Source organism: Ceratotherium simum, chromosome 9 (assembly GCF_057802395.1).
Source record: "Ceratotherium simum simum isolate JZ-2026a chromosome 9, ASM5780239v1, whole genome shotgun sequence".
Lineage (NCBI taxonomy): Eukaryota > Metazoa > Chordata > Mammalia > Perissodactyla > Rhinocerotidae > Ceratotherium > Ceratotherium simum.
In genome coordinates this window covers 19341473-19361871 of record NC_141908.1, presented here as the reverse complement: position 1 = coordinate 19361871, position 20399 = coordinate 19341473, and the positions used below count along the sequence as shown (strand labels likewise).

Here is a 20399-nt window from a genome sequence, read left to right as displayed (position 1 = left end):
GGTGTAAGGTGGTACCATTTACTGAGATGCAGAACCCTAGGGGAGAAAAACAGGTTCAGGCGGTAAATACACTTTTAGGCTTGAGAATCCTGAGGCATCCAAGCGGGGATGATGTCAAGCAGGTAGCTGGAAGTATGGATCTGCTACTTCTAAGGCTGATGCTTTTCACTCCCTCACCTACGTTGTACCATGGGGTTAGAGTCCCAAATGTCACATCCCCATTAGCAATGTCTGTCCATGACTTAGCCTAGTGGCAGCAGCAGCTGCTTGACTAACAGAGGTGCAAGGCTGAATGGAATTACTTAACTCAGTGTGAGTTATCTTAACACTACTGAGTGGAATTATTAATTGTCAACTTCAGTATCTTTAGTTTCTTATTTTTAATCAAATTATGAACTATCCTACGGAGTTAGGTGGGCCTGAGAGTTTTAGGAGAAAACATTATATCTTTGGTAGTATCAGCAGTATCCAAAGTAATAGCATTAAAGAGAACAGTACAAACTCAGAAGCAAAGAGTCGCAGACCCTAGCACAGCCTAGAAAACCTCAACTGATCAAAATCTAGAAGCCAGGCCACCTCGTGGCTTAGCGGTTAAATGCGCGCGCTCCGGAACTGGCGGCCCAGGTTCAGATCCCGGGCACGCACCAACACACCACTTCTTCAGCCATGCTGAGGCTGTGACCCACATACAGCAACGAGAAGGATGTGCAACTATGACGTACCACTATTTACTTGGGCTTTGGGGAAAAAAAAGGAGGAGGACTGGCAATAGATGTTAGCTCACAGCTGGTCTTCCTCAGCAAAAAGAGAGGAGGATTAGCATGGATGTTAGCTGAGGGCTGATCTTCCTCACACACACAAAAAAAATCTAGAGGCTTTTGTGGTCTATTTTAACCAAAAAAGGTAGTAAATAGTGTCTGTTAAGGAAATTTTAGCCCATTAGCAACACTAATCAGTGAACTGACAAGTTCGCTTCAAGATTCTTGTCAGATTATTCTACCTTCCCAAGAACAGAATCAAAATCTTTTTCAGTTTTATTTCTTTCAATTTACATAGCTATAATACTTTGAAAATTCTTGTTAATTTGTTGGCTGAACTAACAGTAATCTCTCCAGTCTCCTAACATCAATTCTAGGATATTCTTTAATTCATTCATGAAAATTTCACTAACTATAAACAACTTGCCTAAAATGTTTCCCACTTGAGTGGTTATAAGAACCAAAGTATACCCTTAAGACCACTCCTTCCAGCTATAAAGATATCTTTTAAATTTTCCACTAAATTGGTATATTACTGTTGAAGTCTCAGATCTACGAAAATCATGAGATCTAGCTGTATTCTTAAAAGTTATGAACAGTGTAGGCAACCTATAAGTGCTGCGGTTTCATAACTCCATTGGCTACATATTCCTGGAGTGACACTAATCATACCTAGTCTTGGAGATTAACTTCCTAACGCTCTAGAAAAGCCAACAGCATCATGAACAGGTCAAGGGACAGACTCCTTTGACAGACTGCTAACGGTCTTCCTGCAAACATTCAACAAAGTCATTGATATTCTAAAAGCATATAATACATGCTCATCAGTAAAAAGTTAATCAAAGAATGCATGTATCCACACAAAGCCCCAAAGACCTGTAACTTCATTTTACTATTGTAATAATTAGCACTGTCTCCAAATGGGTTTCCTAATGTTTGTTAATTAAATCTAGCATTTCTTGGGGCCGGCCAAGCGGTGGTGCAAGTGGTTGCATGCGCGCGCTCTGCTGTGGCAGCCCAGGGTCCGCCAGTTCAGATCCTGGGCGCAGTTCGGATCCCAGGTGCACACCGACGCACTGCTTGTCAAGCCATGCTGTGGCGGCATCACATATAAAGTGGAGGAAGATGGGCACAGATGTTAGCCCAGGGCCAGTCTTCCTCAGCAAAAAGAGGAGGATTGGCAGATATTATCACAGGGCTGATCTTCCTCACAAAAAATAAATAAATAAATAAATCTAGCATTTCTTCTTTCAAATTAACTGGTTAGCCAAAGAGTGCCTTCCAGGAACATTTGGACACCATCAAATGTGTTTTTTGTTTAAAAACATGACCACCATAATCACAGATTTCCTGATTTCCACACCAATTTCAATAACTACATAAAGTCTACAATTGTGCAGTTTTTTCTTAAAAAACAGAAATGACACTTTTTTCCAAGTTGCTAAAAAAAATCGTCAAGATGTAAATCTTTTTTGTGACCCTGGTGCATGTCACTTAACCACTATGAACGTTAAGTTTCCTCATCTATAAAATGGGAATAATAAAACCTATTCTACCTACCTCAAGGATCAACTGAGATTGTACATGAAAAAACAACGTAAAATGTCATAAAACTATTATTGCAACTCTTCATAAGCATAGTAAGGATCATTTAGTTTTCCTTTTCTTTTCACTTCACTTTTTTTCCTTACAGGATTACAGCATTTATTTATTTACATGAAATATATCTCTAAAATAGCATAAGAGAATCTAATCAGGCTCTTCTAATTAACATGATTGGGCCAAAAATTCAGCATAACTTAATTATAAATTTCAAATTTAATGTTAAACTCATATTTCAGTGACTTGTTCTTCACTGCAGTGCATAAAGTCACATAGCTATTATCTTGTCTTCCAAGAGTGTAAGTTAATAATGAGTAAACCGTTATTAAACACAAATAGTTGAAATAATACACCTCAAATTAACAGCAGTCACAAACACTGATTTGGTTCATGTAATGAGAATCAGGTAAACCACAGAGGCGTGGGTTTACTGTAAATCTAGATTTCATAATCAAGTAGGGGAGTAATAAAATACGGAGCAAAATAACTCAGCAACACAGGGTAAATGAGTTAGTACACATTCTCGAAACTGTAGGTATTAGCTTAGTAAGACAACAAAAAGAACCAAAGATTGAACGTCTACTTCTTCTACACAAATGGTAAAAAAAAAAAAAATCAACTTGCAACAAAGCTATTATTCCACATTAGACTCCCCAACCCGCTATCATTAAAAAAAAAAAAAAAAACTTCTATAAAGCTTAAAAGTTTGCGTTTCAGGAACACAGGAACGCCAGTAACCGTGAACCTCAGATGGTTTCTCTTTGTTGCTTACCGATGACACAGCTTTCTTCCTGACTGGCCACAAGTAATTACGAACCCAACTGCCTGTCTAATGGCCTGTCTACCTGCCCATCTAAACACCAGCAACCACACTGGCGTTAAGGCATCCCGAAGGGGGTCGTCGGGGACACACAGGCTGTACCGGGGGCGCCCGGGCAGGGCTGTGGGGGTCTGTCTGCGCCCACTCCTCAGGCGCGGGGGAGAGGCTCGGCGGGGCGGGGCGGCCAGGGCCTGCTCGACGCGGCCCCTCGCCCTCGCAGAGAGGTGTCGGCCGGGCTCAGCGCGCTTTGGGGGCGAGGCCCAGACGGCGCCCACGGCCCGGGTGCCGGGAAATTCGGGTGGTGGGGCCGGGCCCGGTGTGAGGGAGGGGGAAGCGCTGAGAAGCCAGGGACGGGAAGCGGCGCCTCTCCGTGCACGGAGGAAAGGCTGGCACCCCTGGGGTTGGAGGTAGGACGGAGGGGGTGTCCCGGCCACATCTCAGGCCCCCCCCTTCACCTGCCACGAACACCACGAAGACCGCGCCGCTTCTCTTGGCCGACGCGATGGCGGCCGGAATGGCGCCCTGGAACCACAGCATCGTTCCCCTCGGGCGCAGGCGCTCGCTCTGTCTGTTGTCGCCGCGGTCCCGGAGGCGACCCCGCCCTCCCCTTCGTAGGGCCCCGCGGCCCCCGCAGCCACGGCCGACCCGCCCCCCCGCCTCCGGCTCTACACTAGCGCGCAAACCCGTCAGCGGCCCCCTAGGACACGCGCAAGCGCGCGAGCGAGGCGCGCCCCGCGTCACGTGACGCCACACGTCGCCGTGCGCACCGCGCCCGAGGGCCTTGTCTCGTTGGCAAATCCGTACGTGCGCGCGCCCGCTAGGCCTCAGGCCCTGCAGTCCCGGAAGTGGAAGGAGGCAGTGGGAAGGACGACTAACTGCTAGGGCCCGTTTGCGGCGCCTTCATGAGGCATGACGGGAATTGTAGTCTTCTTAGGCTTGTTTGCTTTCATATTGTGGAAAATCGAACTCTGGTTTCCGTGGCACGGCTAAAGTGGGCCGGCAGTGAGAGCCACTTAGCATCTGTAAAGGGAAAGAGAGGAACTGGCGCTCACTGACCAGGAGATGCTATCCTCAACCTCACTGAGACCTTAAATGTGGAGGAAGTCATCCCGCTCCGAGTGGAACCCTGCCTAATGGGGCACGATGTAATTCTGTATTATGATTAGTGGCCATTTTGTGATAGGGTTGGGTGTCTATCGGTATGGAACTAAAGGGGCTTGGTAGGGATTTAATGCAAGGCTTTGATTTCTATTGAACTTAGTTTATCAGCCCAACCTTGAAGAAAACACAACGTAAAGACCACAGCAGTCACCTTCCGTAATACCATACAGCCCATGAACCTGCGGGAGGAATTGGTAGAAGGCAGGCCTTGAGCAGTTTCCTAATCATTGGTTAGAGATCATTCCAAAACCTCAAAACACTTAGCTGTGGGCCGGCCCTGTGGCTTGGTGGTTAAGTGCGCGCGCTGCGATGCTGGCGGCCTGGGTTCGGATCCCGGGTGTGCATCAAGGCACCACTTCTCTGTCCAGCCTGAGGCCGAGTCCCACATACAGCAACTAGAAGGATGTGCAGCTGTGACAGACAACTATGTACTGGGGCTTTGGGGGCAAAAAATAAATAAAAAATCTTAAAAAAAAAAAAAACACTTAGCTGTGTTATTGCCACAGCTGTTTTCTAAAGTAACTCAAAAGCAGAGAATAGGTAATGATTTATTTTCCAGCTACTTTCTGTGGTAATACAAAAGAGAAGAATAGATAATGATTTTGTTCACAGTTTTATGTAAAAATATTCTGTAATCATGATTAGCACTTTGTGGTTGGTTGCCAACCACAGTGAAAACTGATCCATATTTAATACTTTCATGAAATTATATGGTCTCTAATAATTATTAGCTAAAATCTTGTATGATTTATTTAAAGTTACATATGCTGTTATATTATACATCCCACATCAATTAAATATCCATTCCAGCAGTACAACCCTTTGACAATCTTTGCAGGATTAAGGAAGTGCTACATCAGAAAATACCCGTTTCCTACAAATATTTAACCAAAAAATAGCTAACAGATTGCCCTCGAATTTTTCTTTACTTTTTTCTAATCAGGTCTCTCATATAGTGTATTATAAACTGAAATGTAATGATGATTACAGACAGTCGCTGCATATATAGGACACCATTCCTCAGGAAGACTTGATTTGATCTTCAACATCAACCTTCAATGGATTTCTTAAAATTCAATCAACATACAAATTCTTTAAGTAGAGCAATGTCTTCAATTATTCCTAATGTTAGAATTAAATATTGGGGCCCGCCGGGTGGCATAGTGGTTAAGTTTGTGTGCTCCGCTTCAGTGCCTGGGGTTTGCAGGTTCAAGTCCTGGTGTAGACTGACACACCGCTCATCAAGCCATGCTGTGGCAAGGTCCCACACGCAAAATAGATGAAGATGGGCACAGATGTTAGCTCAGAGCCAATCTTCTTCAGCAAAAAGAGGAAGATTGGCAACAGATGTTAGCTCAGGGCCAATCTTCCTCACCAAAAAAAAAAAAGTAGAATTAAATATTATAAGAATCATTCATAGCCTTTCATTCATTCATCAAATGTTTATTGCTCATCTGCTATGAGCTAGGCATTGTACCTGGTATTGATAAGAAGGTGAGGAAGGCAGACATTGGACAAGTGATTGTGAGTGATGATGAATGTCACAAAAGGGGAAATTCTGAGTGCTTCAGAAGTGATGATGTGATCAAACATGGATAGTGGGATTAGAAAAGGCCTTCCTGAGGAAATGACATGTCAGGAGAAATCTAGCTAGGTCAAAGAGAAGACTATTCCAGGTAAAGGAAACAGCAATGTGAAGGCTCTGAAGCAAGTGAGAACAGTACACTTGAAGAACTGAAAAATGTCCAGTGTGGCTAGAACATAGAAAGGGGAGTGTAGTGCAAATGAGGCTGGAAAGATAGGCAAGGATTAGATCATACAGGGCCTTGGAAGTCATGTTAAGGATTTCAGACATTTTTCTAAGACTTGTAGAAAGCCATTGAAGAATTTTAAACAGAGGAGTTACACGTAAGATTTGTGTTTTTAATATGGAGCTATGCTGTAATTTATTTTTTTTACATTTTTATTTATTTATTTTTTTCCCCCAAAGCCCCAGTAGATAGTAGTATGTCTTAGTTGCACAGCCTTCTAGTTGCTGTATGTGGGACGCGGCCCCAGCATGGCCGGAGAAGCGGTGAGTCGGTGCGCGGCCGGGATCCGAACCCGGGCCGCCAGCAGCTGAGCGGGCGCACTTAACCGCTAAGCCACGGGGCCGGCCCTATGCTGTAATTTAAATGGATTGGATTGGAAGTGAAATGGTGAATGTGAAGAGACTGGTTAAGAGGCTATTGTCCATCTATAAGGGAGATGGAAAAGTGGAAACATTTGATATTTTGGAAGCAGACACAATAGATTTTGTTGATCGATTAAATATGGAATTTGAGAAAGGAGGAGTCAAGAAGAGATCTTGGGTTTCTGTCTTGAGAAATTGTATAGAAGGTGATACTTAGGGAACATTGAAGGAAGAGCAGGTTGGTGGAGAGGAATGCAAGAAAACGAGAGTTCAATATTAATTTTTATTTTTTTTTTAAAGATTTTATTTATTTATTTTTTCCCCCCAAAGCCCCAGTAGATAGTTGTATGTCATAGCTGCACATCCTTCTAGTTGCTGTATGTGGGACTCGGCCTCAGGATGGACGGAGAAGTGGTGCCTCGGTGCGCGCCCGGGATCCGAACCCGGGCCACCAGCATCGGAGCGCGCGCACTTAACCACCAAGCCACGGGGCCGGCCGAGAGTTCAATATTAGACATGTGTATACAATGTTATATACCAATGTTACCGCAATAAGATAAAATTAAAAAGTGACACTAGCAATGACAAAAAAAATTAGACTTGTGTTTGGAGAGCTGGAGAGACAAAGCAGAGATGTTAAAGTAGGCAGATATTAGATTTGGAGGTGAGAAAACAGTTCTTACCTAGAGAAGGGAATTAGAGATTTCTCTACATACAGGGGATAATTGAGGCTCTGGAGGATGCTATCACTTATGGAGTGTGCAAAGTGAGGTGAGACAAGAGTATATGACTGAGGGGCCGGCCCCATGGCTTAGCGGTTAAGTGTGCGCGCTCCACTACTGGCTGCCCAGGTTCGGATCCCGGGCGCGCACCGACGCACCGCTTCTCCGGCCATGCTGAGGCGGCGTCCCACATCCAGCAACTAGAGGGATGTGCAACTATGACATATAACTATCTCCTGGGGCTTTGGGGAGAAAAAGGGAAAAAAAGGAGGAGGATTGGCAATAGATATTAGCTCAGGGCCAGTCTTCCTCAGCAAAAAGAGGAGGATTGGCATGGATGTTAGCTCAGGGCTGATCTTCCTCACAAAAAAAAAAAAAAAGAGAGTATATGACTGAGGTTTTAAGACCTCCAACATCTATAGGATTGTATAGAAAAGTATAAGCCAGTAAAGGAGGCTCAGGAAAAGTAGGAGGGGAGTGTGTAGAGGAAAGTGGGAGAGTGTGATACCAAAGAAGCCAAGGCTAGAGAGAGTTCTGAGAAGAAGGGAGTGAGAAGCAGCTATGTTGAATGTTGCTGTTGGATCAATTTAAATAACATTTTTGAATGTCCATTGTTTTTGGCAAAATAGAGGTGATTATCAACTTGGCAAGAAGGATTTTGGTGGGTTCTTCTGTGTGGAAGCCAGATGGCAATGGGATGAAGAGACGGAAGATAAGGAAGGGGTGTCAGTAAGTGTGAAGGGCAGGAGGTAGAAAGGACATTAGCTGGACAGGGATTTGGACTGGGAAAGCCAGCCTTTCTAAAGATCAGAGAGACTTGTACACAATGAAATACTGATGGAAAGGAGCTAGTCTTGGAGAAATTAAATACACGGGAAAGAGGGAGGCCCCTATGAAGATGGGAGGGAATGTGAGATATATGGCAAATTCTGCTAATAGTCACCCCACAATCATTCTTCTACCATGCCCCCCATTTTTCCTTGCTGGCAGAGTTTCCCCACTGAAAGGGGAATCTGCTAGATACTTGTTTTTTCAACCTCCCCTAGCAGCCAGTAGGACCTTGTGGGGAGGGGGAGTGAGCACTTCTAGAAGTTTTCCTAACAAAAAGAGACACATGGAAGAAAGCACAACCCTTCTTTGCTGAATGTGGTTGTGTGCATAGGATAGCTGGTACCACTGCAGCTATGTTGTGGCCATGAGGAACAACACTGCCAACACTCTGAGAATGGTAGAATGGAATATCATGTGTCTTGTGTCTATGATGACACAAGTCTTGTCTTGTGAGATAACTGTCCTCATTGGTTAGGCTACTGTAAGTTGGATATTGCTTGTAATTACCACCATTCTAAACAAGCTGGAATGGGATCCAGAGCACAGGAGACACCCTTTCCATTTTAACAGGAAGAAGAGAGGAAAAATAACTTTGGACATAAATAAGGTTATATGTTTCAAGACAATAAGTTAAGGAAGTTTTCATCTAAAGGCTGAACTTTTCACTATGAAGGAGAGGTCATTTGCTGAGAGTGATGGGGAAGGTAAGGAAACTGGCACCTTGAGCATAGGGAACAAGGTTTGAAGTAATATTGATGAGTGTTGGAGGGCAAGGGATGAGGGAAACAGTGTGTGCCAGGCAGTCCTGAGGGCCAGGTGAAATTGGTGGCCCTGAATTTGCCCAACTGTGTGAATTTCTCCAGTGGTCACTCAATCCCTGGAGTCCAGGCGCTGGGAAAGTAGAGACTTGGATTTATCCAGGGCTGTGGGTACTGGACACTGTGAGAAAGAACAAAGGAACAAGGGAATTTAGGAGATTATCAAAAGTGAGCAAAGTGGTGGAATCTAAACTGAATGGGGAGAGGAGTGAGTGTCAAAGGAGACAATAGACACAAAAAAAAGTGGAGGGGAGGCAATGACCTGGAGGGCGAGGGGTGGGCAAGAGACTGGTCAGCCATATGGGATTTCAAAATGTTAAAGTTTCTGAGAAAAGAAAAAACAGTTAGGAATTATGGATAGTCCTGATTTCTTTGAGATTCTTGAGTTTTGAAGTCCAATATTGTCAAATTAGTGAGAACATTTCCCTTCCTGAATCAACATGCCCTTCTTTATTCAGTCACATAGGGTGAAACCAGAGTCTCCTCTTCCATTTACTCTGTATGCAACCAGCCACAGCAAACTTTCTTTTGTGTTATCTTAAATCCTTTTAATTTCAATGTAATGGATACTGTGGTGCCCCATCTAGAGCCCTGCTTTAGAACCATGGCGATCACTCCCCCAGCTGCTGGGGGTGTCAGTTGCTGAAGGCTCAAAGCTGTGTCCTTCTCCGAGAGTTGCGCTCAGCTGATGGCACAAAGGCCTAGGTATCTTGCCTCATTTCGGCCTCTGAAGGGCCTTCCATCTCCAGCCCTCCCGCTGGGATCATCCTAGGCCTCTGTTACAACTGCATATTACCAATGTTATTACCGATATAGTCCACTCCTTAATAAACTTCCTGCAAGCAGATCGTCTCTTAGTCTGTTTCTGTGAACCCAAATGAGACAGAACCCTAATCGCCTGAAAGATTCATACAACTTTTCTAACTACTCTTTTTGCCTTCTCTCCAGTCTATCCCATACAATGATGTCATTTCCATCTTCCCCCCAAATTATTTTTAGCATGTTGGTTTCTGCTTAAAAATTTGTACTGGCTCTATAGTGCCTCCAAAAATAAGGTACAACTTCTGTAGCCCAACATTTCAAAATCCTCTACAATTTGGCTCCAACCTACTTTTCCAGCATTCATTTCTTCTACTACCCACCCTGAGCTCTCTAGGCCAACCAGACTATTTTATCCACAGTCCAGGCCATATTCCTTGCCATCTCTCTCTCTTTTTTCTTAATGTTTTATTTGTTTATTTATTTTATTATTTTTGTGTGTGTGTGAGGAAGATTAGCCCTGAGCTAACTTCCGTTGCCAATCCTCCTCTTTTTGCTGAGAAGATTGGTCCTGGGCTAACATCCATGCCCATCTTCCTCTACTTTATATGGGACACTGCCACAGCATGACAAGCGGTGCATTGGTCTGCATCTAGGATCCGAACCTGTCAACCCTGGGCCGCCACGGCAGAGCATGCAAACTTAACCACTACGCCACCAGGCCAGCCGCAGCCATCTCTGTTTTTGTTCATAGCATGCCTCTTGCATGGAATTCTCTCCTTTTTCTCAGTCAACAAATATTTGAGTGCCCGTTGTGGGACAGGCAGTAGACCAAGTGCTGGGATAGAACTATTTGTTAGTTGATTGATGATAGATACCGTACTATTTTTGTCCTCCAAAAGGTTACAGTCTAGTCAGTGAGAGAGACCAATACATAAATAGGTGACCATAATATGTTGGTTTGGGTAAAATGAGAGAGCCAAGTACAGGGTACTGTAGAGAGAAAAGGAGAGACAGGGATGGCCTCCTGGAGGAAGTGGCATCAACCCAATTTTTTAAAAGGACCTGAATCACTGATGAAAAGTTAAGCTCAATTTTACAATCAGACTGTAACCATAGGACCAGTTCAAAGTAGCCCTACCATATTAATAAGAGAACGGTAAAGTTATCTTGCAGGGTCAGCAGGCCAAAACTGCAAGTCATGTAGCTGAAGCATGCACAGAAGAGAAAATCTGGACCTGAAATAACACCCGGAACCAAAGTTCCCCCCTTCTCCATGGAACCAAAGGACCAGGACATGACCAGAACTCAAAGCCAGAATCTTGTCAGAGGTGAGAGGTCCATTGTCCAGGAGTATCCAGTGGTAAAGCCCTTTTTTATACCTTACCATAAATGGTCTTGTTTAAAGTCCTTCCAATCTATCCTGCCAGCACTTCTGCATACCAGCCTGCCCTCCCTAATCCCTTAAATTTTACCCTAAACCCTGGACTGGGGAGACAGATTTGAGAGCCTTGCCTCCTGTCTCCTTGCCGGTTGACCTCACACTAAAGCCTTTTCTTTTTTTAAAAGCCAGCACCATAGTATTGGCTTCTATGTGTGTCAGGCAGTGAGCCCTTGCTTAGTAACAGGACTCTTAAAACAGAAGTTTGTTTATTGGTGTGCAGCAGGCAAACTATGAAAAGAGTTATATCTTGTTCTTTTCCTTCCACTACCATCCCTCAATTCTGGAGATAAAAGACTTCTCATAAGCTGGGCTTCAAGGATTTATGGGCTTCTTTGATACAAAAAAAGGGGTTTAATTACAATGAGCTCCTCTTTAAGGGATCTTAGCTATCAGGCCTGTTAGCAGGTCTAGAAGCAGTGAAGAGGAAGGTCAGCTTTCAGTTGGTGTGTCTCTGACTGCTGGAAGAACCCCGACCACAACAGTTTGACCCACCTGCTTGACCCCCAGTGTGAATTCTCAGAGTTTGGCTTCTTGTCATCAAAGACAGAGAAGTTGTTCACAGTGGTTCTGAGCCAAGATGGGGACCACAAATCCTCTGGCCTTCTACCTCTCGAAATCTATTATTTCTCCTGTGACCTATCAGTACATGCTGCTTCAGGTTTGCTCAACAGGTCCTGTAGCCATTTACCCAACACAAGACTCCTAACTCTCTTTGTGTCTTGGCGGTGTGGGATCTTTGAATGTTTTTGCCCTGCACTTGTGCTGGAGCCCATGGGCTGTACCTGGTCTCCCGATGTTCTTATTGTGCTTGCACAAGCTTTTAAAAAAGTCATGTGCACTCTAGTTTGCCACAGCCCCTCCCCCTTCTTTTTTTTTTTTCCATGAGGGAGATCAGCCCTGAGCTAACATCCATGCCAATCCTCCTCTTTTTGCTGAGGAAGATCTGCCCTGAGCTAACATCCGTGCTGATCCTCTTCCACTTTACATGGGACGCCGCCACAGCATGGGCTGACAAGCGGTGCATCAGTGCGCGCCTGGGATCTGAACCCAGGCCGCCAGTGGCAGAGCACGTGCACTTAACCGCTACGCCACGGGGCCGGCCCCGAGCCCCTCCACCTTCTAAGCTTCACTCCTTTGCTTACTCTCTGGCAGCGTCAAGTATTTGAGTTTGCCAACCCTGCTGTACACATTCAGTTGGCATCAGCCAGGCTTAAGTGTACAAACAATGTTGGCTGGTGTTTCACTAACCTGCTCGGTACCAGCTTCCATCTATGAACCTGAAGGGCAATTGGTCAGGGAAAGTGACACATATGGAGGAAGAGTACAGTTTCTTAAGGTCATTTTATCCTGTGAACATTTTATTTTATACAGTTATTTAAATTTATGGGCTTATGTCATCTTTCCTTCAAAAGATGAGAAGCAGCAACTCTACTTAATCTTCATTCTGTCCCCCACAATGCCTGTGTCCTTTGCAGATTGAATGAGTTATTAGTGTCACGAGGCCAAAGTTTGCCCACCACAAAGATTCTATTTCAATTTGCACAGATCAAAACCCATCACAAACTGAATTCTTACCTCTGGTTTCTCAAATATATTTCAATATTCATAAGAAGATGAATGATTCAGTGCTAGCCCTTTACCACTGCTTGAAAAAGAAATCAAAGTGCATTTCTTACTGAAGCTGGATTGGTAATATCAAGTCCCACAGCATGCTTAAAAAAAATTCTTTTTTTTGTTCTGTAGAAGCTTGCACCTGTTTACCACTAGAGGAAGCTGTATGACTTACATATTGCAAAGCCATTTCTATAAAAAACAGGTAAAGGAAAAATTAATATTCTCTGTTCTTGTTCTTTCTTGAGTGAAAGAATGAAAAGTGTAAAAAAAGTAAATTGATTATACAAAGCATAATCACTCACCCATAGACCAGTAAGAGAATAATTTAGTTACTCTGTAAGGCTTATGGATGCATATAAAATTTAAAAAGGAGAAAAGGAACATTTTAATATGTTATAAGCTTTGCTCACAACAATCAAATTTTCATAAGTAAAGATAGAATGGCACTCCTCTCTGGCTTCTCCTATAGATCCAGGTGAATAAGGCAGTCAAAAATGGCAGTCTCCACATAAGCAAGGCTTAAGGCTTAACTTAAGTAGTTAAGCCCATGAACTCTGGAGTCAGCCTGCCTGGTTGAAGTATACAGCCAGCACTTACTAGCTGTGTGACCTTCGGTAAATTTCCTCACCTCTCTGACATTTCAGTTGCCTCACTGTAAATTGAGATAATAAAGGGACTTATCTTTTAGGGCTATTGTCATGATTAAATAGGGACCTTTATAAGTGCTTGGCACATAGTAATTAATTGCTTTGCAAATGTTAGCTATTATTTCTGCCTGTCTGCCAAAACCATACTTAACAAAAATATATGTGTGCCTTTCAGGCTTCAAAGCATTTGACTCATTTAATCACTGCACAGATATTTATTGAGACAGGCACTGGTACGAGCTGGAGATGTACAGACAGTTCCCGACTTATGATGGTTCGATTTACGATTTTTCGAGTTTATGATGGTGCAAAAGCGATATGCATTCAGTAGAAACCGTACTTTTTTGAATTTTGATCTTTTCCTGGGCTAGTGATATGCGGTAGGATACTCTCTCCTGATGCTGGGCAGCAGCAGAGAGCCGCAGCTCTCAGTCAGCCTCACAATCACAAGGGTAAACAACCGATACACTTACGACCATCTGTACCAAGACAACCATTCTGTTTTTCACTTTCAGTACAGTATTCAGTAAATTACATGAGATGTTCAACACTTTGTTATAAAATAGGTTTTGTGTTAGATGATTTTGTCCAACTGTAGGCTTATGTAAGTGTTCTGAGCGTGTTTAAGGTAGGCTAGGCTAAGCTATGAGTTCAGTAGGTTGGGTGTATTAGATTTTCGACATGATATTTTGAACTTACCATGAGTTTATCAGGATGTAACCCCATCGCAAGTCGAGGAAGATCTGTATTAATAAACAAAAGCAGTAGACATTTTTCCTGCCCTGGAGATTACATACTGATGGATAGAAAAACATTAAGCAACTAATTGGCCAATTGCTCATTTAATTACCATTGTGATTGATGCTCTGAAGAGAAAGTACAGGATAGAAACAGAAGGAGAAAGTACTGGCAGAAATGACTGAGTCTGGAGGACTGAAGCACGGAGCTCTGGAGGAAAAGCAGACTACCTGAAGGAAGTAATATTTGAAGTGAGACCTGAGAATGAGTAAAAATTAACCAGAAGTTGGAGGGTAGTGTGGGCAGAATAAATGTTCCAGGCAGAGGGTAAGTTACATGTGGAAAAAAACAATCCTCAAATTTCAGTGGCTTAACACAAGAAAGGTTTATTTCTCATTCATTTACAGGCTAATGCCAGTCAAAGGAGTAAAGGGGAGTTGGTGCAGGGGGCTCTGCTCCATACACTCTTTCAAGAACTCTTGAATCTTCCCATCCAGTGGCTTATCCTTTCCTTGGAGATCTCTATTAGATCCTCTACCTGCAGCCAACAAGCAAATTTCAATGTCTACAGATCACCTGGAGATCTTATTAAAAATGCAAATTCTGATTCAAGTAAGTCTAGGGTTGGACTTGAGCATCTGCATTTGCATCAAGCTCTCTGGTGATACTGACAACAGCTGGTTTCTAGCCCCCACTCTGATTATCAGGGGCAGGGAGAATCTCTCAGAAGGTTTTAGGGGCCAGGCGTGGAAAGGCATAGATTTCTTTTTACATTTAGTTGGCCAAAACTCAGACACATGGCCATCTAGCTGCAGGGGGCTGGAAAACCTAGTCTGGCAATGTGCCAGGGAAGAGAGACACCCCCACCCCCACCCCCTCACAGTTTGCTGAAAAACTAATCAATCTCTGCCACAGAGGAGGGAAAATCTCAGTTTCTGGCAGAAGATCACCACCATATAGAACCCCGGAGACAGTGCCAGGGAAGAGAGACACCCCCACCCCCACCCCCTCACAGTTTGCTGAAAAACTAATCAATCTCTGCCACAGAGGGGGGAAAATCTCAGTTTCTGGCAGAAGATCACCACCATATAGAACCCCGGAGACAAGAGCGCATGGTATGGGCCCCGTGGCTTAGCGGTTAAGTGCGTGCGCTCCGCTGCTGGTGGCCCGGGTTCGGATCCCGGGCGCGCACCGACGCACCGCTTCTCTGGCCATGCTGAGGCCTTGTCCCACATACAGCAACTAGAAGGATGTGCAGCTATGACATACAACTATCTCCTGGGGCTTTGGGGGAAAAAAAATAAATAAATAAAAATTATAAAAAAAAAAAAAGAGAGCATGGTATGTTTGAGGAGCTTAGGGAAGTCCAGTGTAACCAGAACCTAGGAAGGGAGAGGACAGCGCCAGGTAAGCCTGGAGAGGTAGGTAGACAAGGGGCAGAGTATGCAAGACCTAGGAGGTGATGTTAAGGATTTTGGACAGACAGTGGAAAGTCACTGAAGGGTGTTAGACAGAAAAGTGACCTGATCTGATTTGTGTTTTATTTACTTCTTTTTTTTTTTTTTCCTGAGTTGGGAGATTTCATGTGTGTGTGTGTGAGGAAGATTAGCCCTGTGATAACATCTGCCAATCCTCCTTTTTTTTTTGCTGACGAAGACTGGCCCTTGGCTAACATCCATGCCCATCTTCTTCCACTTGATATGGGATGCCGCCACAGCATGGCCTGACAAGCAGTGCGTCGGTGCACGCCCGGGATCTGAACCGGCAAACACCGGGTCGCCACAGCAGAACGCACGCACTTAACTGCCTGCGCCACTGGGCCAGCCCCTGATTTGTGTTTTAAAAAGCTCACCCTGACTGCAGAGTGGAGAGTGAGGGGAATGAGAATGAGAGTGTGTGGAGAGATCACTCAGAACCTATTGCAATTGTCCAGGTAAGAAATGACAGGGTACTTTAGACACTACATTCCTCTCCTATGCTACCAAAGATAGATAAGATGACAAATTGACCCTTCTAGCCCATCTTTCTGCAACTTTTTTTTTTAATAATTTTATTTATTTATTTATTTTCTCCCCCAAAGCCCCAGTAGATAGTTGCATGTCATAGCTGCACATCCTTCTAGTTGCTGTATGTGGGACGCGGCCTCAGCATGGCTGGAGAAGCGGTGCATCAGTGCGTGCCCAGGATCCGAACCCGGGCCGCCAGCAGCAGATCACGCGCACTTAACCGCTAAGCCATGGGGCTGGCCCTCTCTGCATCTTTTTGAATTTATACTGTGAACGAAACTGGCATGCATCTCCCTGATCTAACAGGTGAATCTAACAAGCAAGCTGCGTAGGCTTAAAGTCAGTACAAAAGCCCATGCTGTACTATGATGCAGCCATGCAGGCCTCATAAACCTGTGTCTAAATGACCTTGCAACCTCTCGTCTCATGACTGAAGATGCAACAGGATGAGTCAGTAGCAGGAAGAGATAATGGGTACCTCACTCACATTTCCCAACTGTGTTTTTTAGAGATTGAGGGAAAAAGTGATGACCCTGGTCCTTGCCTCACTCCACACATAGATAAAACCAACATTACAAGCCTTTTGACGTATAACCAAAAAGTTCTTGTTCTCTTTGTAGCATATGACTATCAGATGTGTAAGCCCTTTCCTGCACATACACTGCTTTATTAAAAGGTATATAAACTGCATCAGACCTGTAGGCCTTGGAGCAGTTCCTCAGAATACTCTGTCAGACTGTTTCCCAGGATTCAAATTCCTCACCTTGAATAAACTCCTTTAATTAACCTTTACCCAGACTCTTTATTTCAGCTGACAATACTCTTAAATCATACAATCCATACTTGATTTTCACTATATTTGTAGTTTGTGATTAATCAACATTTATTCAGAGTCAACTGTATGTAAGATTCCATTGAACATCAAAGATATATGAGATTTTATCCCGGTTTTCTAGGACAGTGCTATCTGATAGGACTTTCTGCAATGAAGGAAATGTTCTGTATCTTCTCTGTTCAATATGGTAGCCACTAATCACATGTGGCTATCGAGCATTCGAAATATGGCTAGTGCAACTGAGGAACTGAATTTATGTTTTATTTAATTTCAATTAGTTTACATTTAATTAATTTACTAGCTACTTGTGGCTAGCGGCTACCATTTGGGATAACAAAGCTTTAGGAGTTGGAATAAAATGTTTACATGAGGGGATAACCAACAATACTTGGCAATATGATCAAAATCAAATGAGTCACATAGTACAGAATAAACTGTGTTATATGCAATTAAGAAAGGGATACAGAGTTTAGGGCACAGTCTGCAGAATACTAAAGCTGATGAAATTGATGCCGAACCTCTTAATCTCAAGTCTGTGTGCCTGATGTGCAATAAGCCAATCACTGAGACACTGGTGCTTGGAGATGGAGAAAGATTTATTTGAATTGGCCAAAATGAGAAGGCAGGAGGATAGGTTCTCTCAAATCCACCTTAATGAAAGAAGAAAGCAGGAGGTCTTTATAGAGCTAAGGGGCATGGCAAGAGGAGTTTCAGAGAAACAAAGGGGAAATCCATGTTTCTTTCACTCCAGATAAGCACTTGGGCAATCAGACTTCTGGGCCTCAAGGCAGCTGGGGGCTGGTTATCTGGTGATCATAACTTCCTTAAAGGCATTCTTTTTCTTCTGCAAAACAAGCTCATAAATCCTTGTGACATTTGAGTCACCCATCAGGTTTAACAAGAAAATAGCAAATTAATGAGATTAATTTCTTTTCATCTGTGTCTATGTTGTGAACAAGGTCGAAGGGTAATCATGTTCTTATTGAATATTTACAGTAACCCTCAGGTACCCAGCTTCAAAATGACTTATTAGCGGGCCGGCCTGGTGGCTTAGCGGTTAAGTGCGCGCGCTCCGCTGCTGGCGGCCCGGGTTCGGATCCTGGGCGTGCACCGACGCACCGCTTCTCCGGCCATGCTGAGGCCACGTCCCACATACAGCAACTAGAAGGATGTGCAGCTATGACATACAACTATCTGCTGGGGCTTTGGGGGAAAAAATAAATAAATAAAATCTTAAAAAAAAAAAAATGACTTATTAGCTTGTTGTTTAATCTCTCCAAGCTTCATTAAAATGTACCTGGTGATACTGACCTCAATGGATTATTTTAAGAATGAAATGAGATTGTGTATGTAGTATAGACATACAGAAACAATCCCACTACAAGAAATTCTGTGCAGCATCTGCTTCCTCTCCTTGTTCTCTTCCTGATGAGATTCTGCTGGATGTGAACGCGGTTGGTGGAGTCACAGACAGAAGGGTAGAAGGACTTGTAATGTGGGAATTTCCTCAAATATAGGCAAGGTATTTAAAAGGTGTCCAAATTTGACAGATGTCCACCACAGAGAGTGATGTTTTGGTGAGGGTGGAATATAAGAGGATGTAGACTCCAATTAAAGAGGAATAACTCATGGATATTTGTACTGATGTGACATTGTAGGGGCAAAAGTATAAAATGAATATTATATTGGCTTTTGTCCTTGAGTTAGTTGAAGAAGTGTGTCTTATGTTTTCATGTGGGGTTAATCAAGCTAGTGATATGCCAGAGTTGTACGGTTTTCAACTACTTATGAGTTTTCTCATCACCTATAATAATAACCTCCTCCTCTCAGGATATTGATGCAAGTCTCAGCTCTAGCCATGTGCTTTGAGTTATTGCTCTGAAAATGGTGATGCCTTAGTACTTTGCTAAAGTGTCGTCTGAGTAACATTGATACCGAACCTCTTAATCTCAAGTTCATGTGTCTGATGTGCAGTAAGCCAATCACTCAGACATTGGTGCTTGGAGATGAAGAAAGTTTTATCCAAATTGGCCAAAATGAGAAGGGGGGAGGATAGGTTCTCTCAAATACACTTTAACAAAAGAAGAAAGCAGGGGGTCTTATAGAGCTAAGGGTCTTGGCAGGAGGAGTTTCAGAGACACAAAGGGGAAATTTGTGTTTCTTTCACTCCAGATATGCACTTGGGCAATCTGACTTCTGGGTGTCAGCTGGGGCTGGTTATCTGGTGGTTGTAACTTCCTTGAAGGCATTCTTTGTCTTCTGCAAAACAAGCTCATAAATCCTGTGACCCTTCAGTCACCCCTCAGGTTAAACAAGAAAACAGCAAATTGACAAGATTAGTCGAAAGGTAATCGTGTTCTTATTGAATATTTACAGTAACCCTCAGGTACCTGACTTCACCATTAGCATCATTGACTTGGGAGCTTGTTAGAAATTTGGAATCTCAACCCACACACCAGACCTACTGAATTAGGATCTGCACTTTAACAGGATTACCCAGGGGATTCATATGCACATTTTATTCCATTTTCCCTTGTGACCAACCAGCCCCCACCTGGCCCCAGCCCCAAGTCATTAAGGAATTAAACTAAGTGCCAAGATAGCCAGAGCAGGTCATGTGAATCATGCTTCTATTCCAGCTCCCTCCCACCTCCTGACATCACTTGGTGGGACAGCTCCAGACCAGCAAAATGACCAGGTCTGGAAGCCAGGATTCTCCTGATCCTCTTTGTCATTCAACAGTTAACAAATATTTGTTGAACAACTAATAGGTGCTTGGGAATATAGCCACAAGCAAGACAGACAAGATTTCTAACCTCATGGAACTGATATTCTAGTGGTAAACAGAAAATAAATAAAAGACCTGATAGTGAAAAATGATATGCAGAAAATGGAGATAAAGTGATGTTGAAGACTGTGACTGGATGGCTACATTAGACTGGGTGGCTAATAAAGGCCTTTCTGCTGAAGTAACATTTGTGTGAAAAATAAAGGAGCTGGCTAGGCAAAGTTCAGGGAAAGAACATTCCAGTTAGAGGGAACAGCGAGTATAGATGTTCTGGGTGGTATGGGATAAGATTTGAGACTAGGCAGGGCTAGAGCATGTCGAGCTTTGTAAGAAAAGATAAAAACATTTGCTATTTTAATAATAGGAAGCCACTGAGGGATTTTGGCAGGGGAATGACATGAGCTGATTATCTTTTGGGTCATTCTGGCTATGTGTGGACACGGGAACAAGAATGGAAGCTGGGAGACTGGTTAGGAAGGCCATTTCAGTAGCTCAAGCACAGGATGGTGGTAACTGGGACCAGGGTGGTGGAAATGGAGGTGAAGAGGCCAGCTTCAGGATTTGGTTTGGAGGCATAGTCAATGGGACTTTATTGTGTATTTGTGTTCATGGTAAATTCTTTCCAAAGATGGCTGCAACCATATCTTCTATCCTATATGCTTTTTTGCCACTTTTCTCATCAA

At 43.5% G+C, this 20399-nt stretch overlaps 1 protein-coding gene across 2 annotated transcripts in view; it reads right to left on the bottom strand.

The window, feature by feature from the left end:
- The window catches only part of UBXN4 (UBX domain protein 4), a 36367-nt gene extending 32584 nt beyond the window's left edge, over positions 1 to 3783 (bottom strand). The window contains exon 1 of one of the 2 annotated variants that reach the window (XM_004423866.2): positions 3636 to 3783. In XM_004423866.2, the coding sequence (XP_004423923.1) occupies positions 3636 to 3717 (82 nt within the window). In that variant the 5' untranslated portion in view covers positions 3718 to 3783. Of the gene's footprint in view, positions 1 to 3132; positions 3604 to 3635 lie in introns of those variants that run through there. The other variant, XM_087435108.1, reaches the window with a different exon arrangement.
- Between the last annotated feature and the right edge of the window lie 16616 nt (positions 3784 to 20399).